Raw genomic sequence first — 14,606 nt, forward strand, 5'->3', positions numbered from 1 at the left:
GCTCAGCACTTTTTAACCAAAACAGCATCAGTCTGTGCCTCACGCTCCCTATTCACCAGATCTCCCCAAGTGACTTTTTTCCCCAGGAAAAAAGTCCTCAAATGGAAAAATTATGCCAATGTGGAAGAGTTGAAACAAAAAATGGCAAAAGCACGAAAAGGCATCAAAATCGACAAGATCAAAAACTTTTCAGCAGTGGAAAAACATCTCAATAGGAATATTGCATTAAGTGGAGAGTACTTTGAAGGTGACTGAAGTTTAAACATGTAAGAATCAATACATAATTTTTTATAAATAAATTCCAAGCCCTGGCTAGCGTAGCTCAGTGGATTGAGCACGGGCTGGAAACCAAAGTGTCCCAGGTTCGATTCCCAGCTAGGGTACATTCCTGGGTTGCAGGCCATAACCCCCAGCAACCGCACATTGATGTTTCTCTTCTCTCTCTCTTTCTCTCTCTCCCCCTTCCCTCCCTAAAAATAAATAAATAAAATCTTTAATAAATAAATAAATAAATTCCAGATGTTTTTGGGTCCCCCCCTTGTATATTGTGATGTAATCATTTAATGAAATAGACTATAACAGTGATGATAAATTCAGGGAAAGCATGAAAAAATGTGGATTAAAATTAGGAACATCATAATGAATGACACAAGCAAGCATTGGAAGAATATGGCTCCAACTATATAAAATTTAAAATCCTACAAAATAAATAATATATTTAGGTTCATAAACATAGGTAGTAAAATCATAAAGAAAATAAAGGACGTGGCAAACACAAACATCAGGATCATAATTGCCTCTCAGGGAACTGAGAGGAACGGAGTAGAGAAAAACTCACAGGGACGTCAAAGGTAACGGCAATACTCTTTGTTCTTGAGCTAAGTGGTGGGTCCATATATCTTACATGTCTTATGTCTTTAAACTATTATTATGGGACATTTACAACATTAAAAAGGTGTGAAGAAAAGCACAATGTACCACAGTTATTTCTGTAATGTCAAATTATCAAACATCGGGACACATGAAAGGGTGTATTTAGTTTTAAGGAAATGTATTAGAGTTACACTACTAGTCCTGGAATTTGATTTGTTTTAGAAAAATATTTAATTGGGTTTTGGATTTCATTTCAGGAATTATTATACTTACATTATACTAGTTAAAGGAAAGCCACTTCTTGTAGTTGGTGATACACATAAAGATCTTTTGCTCTATGTAATTAATGTTTGATTTCCTGTTTACATTAATATAGTTTCAGTAAAATGCCTATTCTCTTGCAATAGATTTATTTATTTATTCACCTACTTTAGGTGTACCTACAAGGTGCAATTGAGAGAAATTCTAAAACTGACTTTAATTGTTAATAGAAGTTTTAAGATCTTTAAATTAATGAGAATGAGATGAACAGGTGATATCTAGTTCATTCATTTTAATGTGTGCTGAATATATTTTATTTGATGTGCTAAGGCTATTCATATATACAACTAATAAAGTGTTGAGAGAAATTTTAGCTTAAAAACATTTTAAAATTATGTAAATGAATGCTGCAAATGTTTTATCATGATGATCCCTTCTGTATGCTGTGTACTCCAAATTATGTTTAAGTGATTAAATATTTTTTCTGTTTTCTTTCAGTTTGGAAAGCTAATCAAATAAAACTGTAGCTTTGACTATGATAGATGAATATAAATAAGCAATTACTAATTTGTACTTTCAGATTGGATGAATTTGTCTTTTTCTCCTCTAATATTTCCCTTTTAAAAAGTGTCTAGCTCTCACTAGTTCTTGGAAATTGTGCATAAGGAGATAATGTTAGCTTTTTTCAAATTCAGTCTACAGTCTGGTACCAGCAGGGAGAAAACACATTATAAAGGCGAAGTGATAATATTCTCTAAATGACTGTGTCACCAGTGGTTAGTTATGTCCTTGGGGTAAATTCAGAGTTGTCAGTGCTTTTATTTCATTTTAGTAGAATCTTACTGTTTTTGGTTCTTGGTGATTGAGGGAGAAGTTATATAGCCACATATAAATTGCAAAAGATGTATTTTTTATTCATTTGGTATTAATCCTCAAAGTATACATCTCTGGGTGACTCTGTTTTTTTCTATTGTGCAATAAAATTCTTGAATTGTAATTGTTTCTCTTCCTGTGAAATTATGAGTGTACTTGTAAAATAGCTATAAAATACTATAATACAATAGCTTTTCTGCAACTTTTGTAAAAGAGAGGAAAAATGCTTTCTAAATTAAAAAAAAAAAACACTGAAAATGAGAGGAACTCTTATTTTGGGTACATACCAGTCTTTTAAAAATATTTAATGATAACTATAAGACAAAGCTATAGAAAATTGATTTATATTTTAGTTCCACTTGTTCAGGGATAATGTATCCTTTGCACACTTCTAACATTACAGCATAATCTATTAAATTCACCTCCATAGTCCTATGGGTATGTTAAAAGGCACATACCAATGATATCCCTCTGATATAGGCAGCTCATAGCCTTTATTCACTGGGTTGCCAGTATTTTGCCTGCTCTTGTCTACTTGAGGAATCAAAGTTAAACTAACTTCATTGAAGGTATTTGAGAGACTTCCATCTTTTTAGTCTCAGGAGAGTTTGAATACTTAGAAAAATTTTAAGTCTACTTGGGTCTGGTTTTCAGAGGGATTAGAAGGGCTTTTAATTATTGATTATATATTTTAAATATTATAGATAAAATTCAATCTTCTTTTTATAATTAAATACTTTTAAAACAAGACATACACATAAAGATACTTTTCTTTTTAGTCTGGTGTATATTCTACAAGGTAATTGTCAATTTTGGTGCAAATTTGTTGGTATAAAGTATTTATGGTATTTTATTCAGAAGTTTTGCTTCATGTGTAGTTATGTCACTATTTTTTTTCCAAAAAAAAAACTTTTATGCATGTGTAAGTATTCTCCCTATTTGGTTTATTAATACTGCTAGATTTCTGTACTCTGTAGCTTTACAAAAACTATGTTTTGAACTTTTTATGTATGTGGCTTTTTAGGTGGAGCGTATGTAGTCTGACATAGATTTTTTAAAAGTGTATTCAATGAATAATATTGATTTAGATATAAGTCATACTATCAAACATTGACTCCGTGAAATGTCATTTCTGTGCTCAGCTCCGGGTGGCCCCGCGTGAATAGCTTTAGGACAGGAAAAGAAGGTCATGGACTACACACACTGGTCTGCTTTCTGTGCGCCCGGGTTTGCTGAGAGCTCCGTATTTAACCACCTAAAATTTAAATATTAAGTGCTTTCACCTGAGGGAAAAATACTCAAACTGAGTGTTTCCTCGACATTGGATTTGTAATGCCTTTTTAAAGAAATGTAATTGATTTCCTTTAAAAAGTATTTCACCTTTTCTACTCTTAGAATTTTACACCTTATATTTAATGTCTTACCTTGTAAATTTAGGACTGTGCCATTATTGAATGTTGTTTAGAGATTCACCTGAACTTCTAAAATACTCATGAATAAGGACATGGTCTTATCCTAGCCTAAAAGAGGCAAACCTCATTTAACAAGTATTCAGGGTGCCAGCAAATAATGCACATTCCTGTTTTGACTCTTGTCCCTGCTGCTACCCAACATTCCTGACTTTGGTGACCATGGCATACTCAAGGAAGGGGGAGGCTTCACTTAAAAGCCTGAGGGGTAACAGGGAATGATTTCCAAGCCCAGCAGTGTGCACAAGCTCAGTCTCGTGGTTTGTCATGCCTTGTTGCGTTCAAAAGCTCTAGCCACAAAGCCACTTTGAGAGAGAAATTGTCGGTGACTGATAGCATGATGAAAGGTTTCTAAACATTGAGTTTAAATTATAACTTGATTTTTAAAGAAATGAAACATTCACAACTCTTTTTAGGAATATGGTGTGTCATTGCATCTCCATTCTTATGTAGACTTTTTTTTGTCCTGAATCTTCAAAAATTTTTTTAATTGTACTTTTTTCCATTACCACTTAGTCCCCTTATACCCTCCATTCCCCATAATCACCACACTGTTGTCCTTGTCCATGAGTCCTTTTTCCTTTTTGCTCCATCCCTCCACCCCCAGCCATTGCATATAATGTGTAAAATGACTCTAATAAAATAATTGCCTACTAAATTTGTATAGCATTTTTAAAAGTTTTACCTCTACCCCTTATCTCTAAATTTTATTTTATTGCTTGCTTTTAACACACTTAAAAGAAATACAAATGTTTTCAATCACAGATACAGCTAGGAATGACTTATGGCAAAATCCTCATGAAATTAAAGTACAAGGACGAGGTAGATTACATTCATTCTAAATTTCAAAGTTGTCTTTTTAAAGAGGGGTGCACCTTGACTGATGTGGCTCAGTGGACTGAGCGCCAGTCTATGAACTGAAAGGTTGCCAGTTTGATTCCCAGTCAGGGCACATCCCTGGGTTGTGGGTCAGGTCCCCATTTGGGGGTGTGTGAGAGGCAATGGATTGGTGTATTCATGAACATTGATATTTTTCTTCCTCTCTTTCACCCACCCTTCCCCTCTCTCTAAAAATAAATAAACTAGAAAAGGGGGAGCATGTAGGTAACAATGCTTATTTTCCAACAACTCAACTTTTGTTTTAATGTCTTTTATTCTATATTAGTATCTCCCCCTGTCCCCAACTTGATTAATGTAGTTTAGAAAATGTTGTTTTTTTCCTTTACAAATTGAGCTAAATAGTTTCTATGTATCCCTCCCCAAATTCCATGTTTCTATGGTTAGTTTAAAAGTATAATGTTATGGTGTTTGATAAAGTCATGTAGAGTGAGGAAGCATTAATGCTTGATGTGGAGTGCTAAACAGATTACACCAGTGAAATTGAAGCAGTAATCAAAAAACTCCCAACAAACAAATGCCCTGAACCAGGTGACTTCACAGGCAAATTTTATCAAACATTCCAAGAAGAACTAACACCTCTGCTCCTCAAACTATTTCATAAAATTCAAGAAGAGGGAAGGCTCCCAAACTCATTTTACCAGGCCAGCATTATCTTAATTCCAAAACCAGATAAAGACACTGCAAAGAAAGAAAATTAAATGCAATATCCCTGATGAGCATAGATGCTAAAATCCTCAACAAAATATTAGCAAACCAAGTACAGCAACACATCAAAAAGATCATGCACCAGGATCAAGTGGGATTCATTCCTGGAATGCAAGGTTGGTACAACATTCACAAGTCAATACGTGTGATTTACCACATGAACCAAATGAAGGCTAAAAACCACACGATCATGTCAATAGATGCAGCGAAAGCATTTGATAAAATCCAGCACTCATTTACAATAAAAACTCTCAGCAAAGTGGGAATAAAGGGATCACACATATACATAACAAAGGCCATATACAACAAACCCACTGCCAGCATCAGACTCAACCAGCAAAAACTACAAACATTCCCCTTAAGACTAGGAACAAGACATGAATGTCCACTTTCACCTCTATTATTCAACATAGTACTGGATGTGCTAGCCACAGCAGCCAGACAAGAAGAAATAAAAGACATCCGAATTGGAAAGGAACAAATAAAAGTCATTATTTTCAGGTGACATGATTCTGTGCATAGAGAACCCCAAAGATTCCACCAAGAAACCACTAGAACTGACAAATGAATTCAGCAAAGTAGCAGGATACAAAATTAATGTCCAGAAATCAATTGCATTTTTATATGTCAATAACAAACTAGCAGGGTAATCAAGAAAACAATCCCATTCATAATTGCTTCAAAATAGTGGATGCAGATTGGTGCATCCACTGTGGAAAGCAGTATGAAGATACCTCAAATAAAATACCTAGGAATAAACTTAACCAAGGATGTAAAAGACCTATACTCAGAAAATTGTAAGACACTGAAGAAGGAATTGAAGAAAGTACAAATAAGTGGGAGCAGCCCTGGCTGGTGTGGCTCACTGGATTGAGTGCCAGCCTGTGAACCAAAGCATTGTATGTTTGATTCCCAGTCAGGGCACATGCCTGGGTTGTGGGCCAGGTCCCCAGGAGGGGGCAAGCAAGAGGCAACCACACATTGATGTTTCCCTCTCTCCTTCCCTTCCCCTCTCTCTAAAACTAAATAAAAAACAAATAAGTGGAAGCACATAATGTGGTCTTGGATAGGAAGAATTAACATCATTAAAATGTCCATACTACCCAAAGCAATCTATAGATTTAATGTGATTCCTGTCAAGATTCCAGTGACATTTCACAGAACTAGGACAAATATTTCAAAAACTTATAAGCAACCAGAAAAGGCTGCACATAGCAACATCTATGCTGAGAAAGAAGAACAAAGTTGGAAGAATCATGCTACCTAATAAAACTGTACTATAGGGCCATATTAATCAAGACAGTATGGTACTGGCATAAAAACAGACACATAAATCAATGGAACAAAATAGAGAGACCGACATAAATGCACATCTTTATAGCCAATTAATATTTGACAGAGGAAGCAAGCACATAAAATTGACTAATGATAATTTACTCAATAAATGGTGTGGGGAAAATTGGACAGATATGTGCAGAAAAATGAAACTAGACCATTGTTACACCACTTACAGGAATAAATTCAAAATGGATCAAAGACTTAAATGTTAGACCCCAACCCATAAAAATCCTAGAAGAAAACATCGGCAGCAAAATCTCAGACATTGCTCATAGCAATCTTCATCAGATATATCTTCCTAGGCAAGGGAAACAAAAGAAAAATAAAGAAATGAGACTATGTCAGAGTAAAAAGTTTTTGCCCAGCAAAGGAAATCATCAACAAAATAAAAAATAACCCATAGAATGGGAGAACATATTTGCTGATATATATATCTGATAAGGGTTTAATATCCAAAATTTACAAAGTACTTACAAAACTCACCCACCCACACACAGACCCAATTGAAAAATGTGCAAAGGACCTGAATAGACACTTCTCCAAAGAGACCATACGAGTGGCCAATAGACATATAAAAAGATGGTCAGCGTCACTAATCATTGGAGAAATGCAAATTAAAACCACAATAAAATACCATCTCACATTTGTTAGAATGGCTGTCATCAATAAGTCAATAAACAAGTGCTGGCAAGGATGTGGAGGAAGAGGAACTCTTTTGCACTGTTGGTGGGAATGCAGATTGGTGCATCCACTGTGGAAAGCAGTATGAAGATACCTCAAAAAATTAAAACTGAATCTTTTGACCCAGCAATCCCACTTCTGGGAATATATCCAAAAGAACCCAAAACACTAATTCAAAAATACATAAGCACCTCTATGTTCATTGCAGCATTATTTACAATTGCCAAGATACGGAAGCAGCCCAAATACCCATCAGTAGATGAGTGGATGAAACAACCATGGGACGTTTACACAATGGAATACTACTTGGCTATAAGAATGAATAAAACTTTACCCTTTGCAACAGCATGGATGGTGCTAAGTGAAGTAAGCTAGTCAGAGAAAGACAAATATCATATGATTTTGTCCATATGTGGAATCCAATGAACAAACTAAACTAACAAGGAAAATGGGGACAGGCTCATAAATAGAGAGCAGGGTGACAGGTAGTAAGGTGGGGGATGTTATGGGGCTAATAAGGTGGGTGGGTAGATGGAGCAAAAAGGAAAAAGGACTCATGGACAGACAACTGTGGTGATTGCTCGGGAGAGGTGGTATAAGGGTTATAAAAGGAAGTGTAACAAAAATACAACAAAAACATTTAAAAAATAAAAACAACTGGAAAATAAATTATAATGTAAAGTAGGCTACCAAAGTTAATAATATTGTTTACTTTGTTTCATAGCGTTCTAGATTTGTTTTTATTTTACTTAGTTTATATTCTATAAAGGCTTAAGATTTTAAACAAATGAAAGTGAGTATATTTAATCAAAATTTTAACCAAGTTTCCCAATGAAGAGAAATTTGTTGAGAGGTAAAAAGAAAAGAGAAAGAGACATTTATAGAATTTCCAAATACATTAAAAATAGGCCTCATAAACTTTCTTAATTTTCCCATAAGGAATATTTTTATAGCAAGAACAGAAGTGTTTAGCTACCATATTTATAGTGAATTCTAGTCTGCTCAAACTCAGGATGAAACATACCTTAATATCTACAGATATTTTAAATGGTTGCTTGGGGTTGTTAAAGGTTTTAATGTATGAAAATATAGTTGTATCTCAAGATACTTTAATGAAGTATAAATAGAAAAACTGGAAATGTTCCATATATGTCCAGTCCCAGGGTAGAAGTTGCCTTGCTGTACTGGGAGGCCGTTGATGTCTCTAGAAAAAGTCTCATTGAAATTGATGAAGCAGATGAATGGATGAATGGTAGGGGGAGTCTCTAAGCTTCAATTTAAAAAACCAAAGATCTGAGTTCATGTAGATTGCTTTGTTATACACTAAAACTTATTTAATTCAAACACTTCATCATATTGATGACAAAAAGGCTATTCAGTGTTCGGAAATGACCATTTTCAGATTGATTCTAGTTGGAGTTTTTAAGGCGTTTCTCAATAGGTCTTAGTTATGAAGGCAACTTCATTATCTTTAACATGGAAGCAATTGGTGGCAAACATAGTTCAAAATAGTGGGTATTGTAATAGTTTTGACACGGAGATATATTTACTACTTGCAATCTGAATATGGATGATGATCTTCACAGTAGGGTTTTATTCAAATAAAATAAGATTTCTTTGTGAGAAGCTAAAACAAAATGAAACCAATGACTATGCTATTTGCTTAAGAGATAGGACCAAAATCTCCCTTCTCATAGTATCTAATTTTTTAATCATGCTAAAAATTATTAAGGAAATAATAAGGGGACTGGTGAATTTTAGATATCAAAGTTAAGGGATTTAGTTTCCATACTGAGAATTTTTTTCATGTTTCTGTTCCCAATGTTACATTATCTCAAGCAAGACAGACGTACCTTTAGCCAAAAATTGATAATTTTGCTCCTTCCTTTGATGCCTTTTTTTCTTTTGTATGTATAGGTAAGAATTATGGTATTTATAAGTGCCAGGTATGTTAGACTTTTAAGTTTCTTTTATAAGTAAACTATTATGATATTAAAATTTTGTATTCATGTTTAGTTGTATTTTGTCATAATTTTGAGTTACAACATCACTTCATTCTTTCTTTCTTTGTTAGATACACACAAGTCCATGTTTTTATCAGTCTTCTGAGAAGAGCCAGTTCTTACCATTAAAGACAAATCTTTGGCACTGGTTGAATCCTGGAGATAGTTTTTCTTTATTAGTTGACAAATACATTTTCCGTGTTTTCTCTACATATTCTGAAACAGAATTGGAATCTACTTTAAGGTAAGATTGCCTGATGAAATGAGATTGTGTAATGGTATTTGTAATCTAATTCCTCAGTCATGCACAGATGCTTCCATGGAGACCATTCTAGTATTAAACTATATTGGTGATATAGGAATTATGTGGTATGTGTCTGTGTATGTGAGTGTGTTTCTAGAAAATAGTTGGCTTTGGAAATACATGCCTCAGTCATGATTGGTCCCATATGTGGTGTCTTTTTCCGTTATTTTCCATCTAACTGTAATCAAGATAGTTAATTTTAAACTGACTACATTTTCTTAATCTTTTTGTTAGATTTTAAAATTTTATAAAAGTATTAACCTCAGGTTTAGACTAAAATTGTTTAACTTCTCTTTCTTATAAAAATAACAAAAAAATACAATAGGGAAACTGGGGAAATGAGGTAGTACATTAAACATCTGGTATAAAGTTAAAATTAATACACTACTTTTGTTGAGGCAATCATTAGCAGATTATTTGCCTTTGTTTCAGCTTTTAAATTATAGAATACATAAACTGGACCTATAGAAGTAGATGGACAAAATTATAGAGTGTGTTCTTTAATTGTTCTGGTGTTAAATTAAAAATCAGTAATAACAAAATATTTAGAAAAATCTCCAAATATTTTCAAATTAAACAACACATTCCCAAATAACCCATGGGTCTAAGAAAATCATAAGGGCAATTAGAAAACATTTTGAATGGAATAATACTAAAAATATAGCATAAAAATTTGTGAAATGCAACTAAAGTAGTCCTTAGAGGGAAATAAAATCACTAATTTATGCTTCTACTTTAAGAAGATAGACAGGAGCAAATTAATCCTGTAGTAGACAAAAAAAAAAAAAAAAGGAAATAAGAAGAGTGAGCCTAAAAGTCAATGAAATCAAAAAGTGGACAAATAAAATTAACAAAAACCAAAAATTGGTTTCTTGAAAGATTTATAAAATTAGGATAACCTTATCAAGGCTTACCAATAAAAAAAACTAGAAGACACAAATTATCACATCGGTAACAGAAGAGGGGATATTATTACTGATCCTGCAAACCTTAAAAGAGTAATGAAAAAATATTTAAAACTTAATTCCAGTAAATTTGACAGCCTAAGTGATTGGATACATTCTTTGAAAAACATAGTTTACCAAAACTGATACAGGAAGAAACTGAAAGTCTGATGAATCCTATATCCTTTAAAGATATTGAGTTCACAAGTTAAGAATATCCCATAAGGAACTTCACTAGTGGATTCTCTTTAACTTTCAAGAAAGAATACTAATATTACACCTTTTTGCCCAAAATAGGAGAGGGTGTGCTTCCTCATTAATTTTATGAGGATTAATTTTAATTCTGATATCAAAATCAGACAAGAACATTACAAGAATATAAAATATAAACCTATATTCCTTGTAATAACATATTTACAAATCAAATCCAGTAATATATAAAAAGCATAATACACATTGACCAAATAGAATTTTTCCAAAAAATGCAAGGGTGGATTTATCATATAGAAATCAGTCAGTCATTGATACAATTCACTATTACAGATTAAAGAACTATCAGTAGATGCATAAAAATAGTTTTGACAGACACCTGTTGATAACTAAAAATAAAACACCTTTCTAGGAAGTAATTTTTTCCTATGAGAAGCTCATACTCAGTTATGAAATATTGGAAATTCTTTCCCTGAGACTGGGAACCAAAGATGTCTATTTGCACAACTTTCATTCGTCATTTACTGGAGGTTCTAGCTAGTTCAGTAAGGCCAGAAAAAGAAATGAAATGGGTAATATTGGAAAGGAACTAGTAAAACTGTTCTTATTTGCAGATGATGTGATTGTATACTATGAAAATCCTGAGGAATCTACCAAAGAAGCAAGACACAAAACAGAACCTACTATATGATTACACTTATATTCTATAATAAGCAAACTAATCTATACTGGTAAAATCCAATCAATGGTTATTTCCAGGGGGGTTAACTAGGAAAGGGCACAAGGAAACTTTCTGTGGTGATGGACATGTTCTATGTCTTGATAAGGGTGGTTACGTGGTTGTACACATTTGTCAAAACCAACCAAACAGTGTACTTCAGATCTGTGCATTTCAGAGTATATAAATTATATCTAAAGTTTAAAACTAGTGGATGGAAAGAAATTATGTCAGGAAATTGGTTTTTATTTTGGTTAAATGACTTTAATAACCAGGGCTTGCCATTTTAAAGTACAGATCCTACTCTTTTTTTCTCTTATCGCACCTGTATAAAGAATGCTGTTTTTGGCTGGTGTATCCCTCCACCCCGTGCCCCTCTCCTTTCTTGGAGAGTGAAAAAAATCATTATTCTCTATACTTTCTTCTCTTTGTGAATTCTTTAACAGCCTGTGTCACCGACCACCCTAACAGAACCCTCAACCTTAATTTATCTGGATGATGTTCTAACCAACTGAGCTATCCAGCCAGGGCTTTTTTTTTTTTAACTGATTTGAGAAAGAGAGAGGAAAGGAAAGACAGATGGAGAGAGAGGGGGAGAAAGAGAGACCATTTAATGAATTTTTGCAAAACAAGACATAGAAGATTTCCAAGACCTGAGAACTTTTCCTCATGCTCCTTTCTATGCAGTACACCTCAAACATTCACAGTGAAGCATTTTTCTGATTCCTGTCATCACAAATGTGTTTTACCTGTTTTGGACTTCATACAAATAGAACCATATAGTGTGTATTCTTTTGCAGCTACTTTCCTTTGCTCAAAAGAATTGAGTAAAATAGGCCATTGCTACATCTTGTCACGATGCATAGTTTTGTGCCAGGAAAATGAATGCTGTGTAACTAATTTCTGTGTCAGTCTCATGTGATGCATCTGATTGGCGTAATTTATCCCACATATCTACAACCAGCAGCAAGGAGACTGGGAATTACGTATTTGGATTCTTCACTAAGATGAAAGATATCTACCGTGGGTAACTATCAAAACATGAAGAAGTTATTCAGAACATTCTGATTAGTCACACATGACAGATACCTGCTACCTACGAAGTCCTTCAGTAAAGCCTTGTATAATGGTTAGTTGTGGTGCTGTGGGGAACAAAGGGAAGAGGGGCTAAGTGGAAGTGATGCTCAGGCAGAGGGAATCACATACTACTGACAGCCTATGCCTAAGAAGCCCAGACTCTAGCAGCAAAATGACTAGTTTCTAGTCACTTTGAGTGGTGGTCGGTATGCAGCCCTGAGCAGCAGAGAGAGCACATGATTCCATCATCAATGTAAGAAACATTCAGACCACTAGAGAATTTTTGGTAAGTTTATTTGAGCCAAACTGAGCACAATTGCTGGGAAGCAACATCTCAAAAAATTGAGAAATGCTCTGGAGAATGGCAGTTTAGCACTTGATTTTATACATTAGAATCAAAGGAGGAGCCATAAGGGGGTTACAGGAAATCCATTAGTGATAGATTAGGGGAGGCAGGAGAAAGCAAAGCGGGGAAAATAAACAAAACAAAACAAAAAAAATGCAGCTATTTTTTAACCAGCTGCTGACATGAAAAATAGAGAAACTAATATATTTGCTATCATAAATTCCCACAATAGAATTACATACTTTTTTTGAAAATCAGGAAAATGCTGCTGTACATTTCTATGCAACAAAGTATGGTCATTTCCTGATAATTTATTTACATTATTATATGTCAATTTTAATTTTATGTATATCTTTTCAAATTAGCTTATCCCCTTGGTGTGAAGGATTACTTAGATCAGATTGTAACTCAGTGGATTTTGAATTTTTTTTAATTTTATGTATTTATTTTTAAAGGGGGAAGGGAGGGAGAAAGAGAGAGAGAGGGAGAAAAACATCAATGTGTGGTTGCTGGAGGCCGTGACCTGTAACCCAGGCATGTGCCCTGACTGGGAACCGAACCTGTGATGCTTTGGTTCACAGCCCACGCTCAATCCAGTGAGCTATGCCAGCCAGGGATTTTGAATTTTTTTTAGTATTGATAAAACTGAAAATACAGCCCACTTTAAGAATGCTGTACTTTTTTTCAGGCTGTTTATTATGAGGAATGTTATCTGGTGTGTAACTGCTGTCGAGCCAAATATGTTGAAAGAGGTAGTAAATGTTTTGGTAATTTTCTGCCTAGTTTAGGGTAACCAAATTAATTGTGTTTTTATATTAAAAATTAAATGTTTTGCTTTTAGCTTGCTAGTATAAAATTTCCTTCAGGGGGCTGATTTCACTTTTAGCACTTTTTAATTTTGTGATTTTGAGTTTTCAAATATTCCCATGATAATAGAATGATCTGTGATGTGTAGTGATCATTTTCATTATTTTCACTTCCATCTTTATCAGTCATATAGTAACCATAGTTGAAAGACCATTTTCCTAAAGATCAGTTTAACTATAATAGCTAATTTTAACTGAAGATATTTATCATATATGCATCATTCAATATATGAGGTCTGTCTAGAAGGTATCCAGCCATGTAATATGAAAGATAGACATAATGAAAAAAGGAGACATTTATTGAAGATACAAGAAAGATTGCACATAGGATAGTGATGCCTCAGTCCCCTTCCAAGTAGTCACCTTGGGACCTCACACAGTTCTCCTAATCACCATCAACTTCCCTGTTGTATCTTCCTGAATCTCATGGATGATCTGAAATCTCTTCCCTTTCAAGGGTGATTTTAGTTTTGGGAAAAGCCAGAAGCAGCAGGGTGCCAAATATGGGCCAAAGGGGGGCTGAGTCACCTGGGTGATTTGATGTCTCACCAAAAAACTCTGCATGATATGCAATGCATGAGTGGGTGCATTTTTATGATGAAGCTGCCAATCACCAGTTGCCCATAGCTGCGGCCTTCTGAATCACCCAAATAGTTTCCATGGAAGAATATGCAAGCTAAATGCAAAATATGAGGCAGATTTGTTGCTCTATCTGCTCATTTTGAATGTAATGGCCATACAGTACACATGCTCACTCAGTGACATCTACCACCCCCACGGACTAGTAACAGTGAAGTCGCCATTGTTCACACATGTGCATTCCAGTTCACTATTCTTGGTTGCCATACTACATCGATGTCACACAAACTGTTCATGTTATATTAACAACTGTTGGACATTTTCTAGATAGACCTTGTATCATTTAAAGCATATAGCCCTCCCTTTTAAGTATTTTGGCAATATTTCATTCATTTAAGGGTGTTTTTGCTTTCACTTGTTAATCATTTAACTTTTGAATAGGCAGAATAAAGATGGACT

General features: G+C 34.3%; 1 protein-coding gene across 4 annotated transcripts in view; it reads left to right on the forward strand.

Moving 5' to 3' along the window:
• The window catches only part of APLF (aprataxin and PNKP like factor), a 141,256-nt gene that overhangs the window by 18,893 nt on the left and 107,757 nt on the right, over positions 1 to 14,606 (forward strand). For all 4 annotated transcript variants that reach the window (XR_004903718.1, XM_036028061.1, XM_036028062.1 and 1 more), the window contains exon 3: positions 9,175 to 9,347. Coding sequence is in view for 3 of the 4 variants with exons in the window: in XM_036028061.1 (XP_035883954.1) it covers positions 9,175 to 9,347 (173 nt within the window). In the remaining variant the exon portion in view is untranslated. The remainder of the gene's footprint in view (positions 1 to 9,174; positions 9,348 to 14,606) is intronic.

This window comes from Phyllostomus discolor, chromosome 6 (assembly GCF_004126475.2).
Source record: "Phyllostomus discolor isolate MPI-MPIP mPhyDis1 chromosome 6, mPhyDis1.pri.v3, whole genome shotgun sequence".
NCBI classification, from domain to species: Eukaryota; Metazoa; Chordata; class Mammalia; order Chiroptera; family Phyllostomidae; genus Phyllostomus; species Phyllostomus discolor.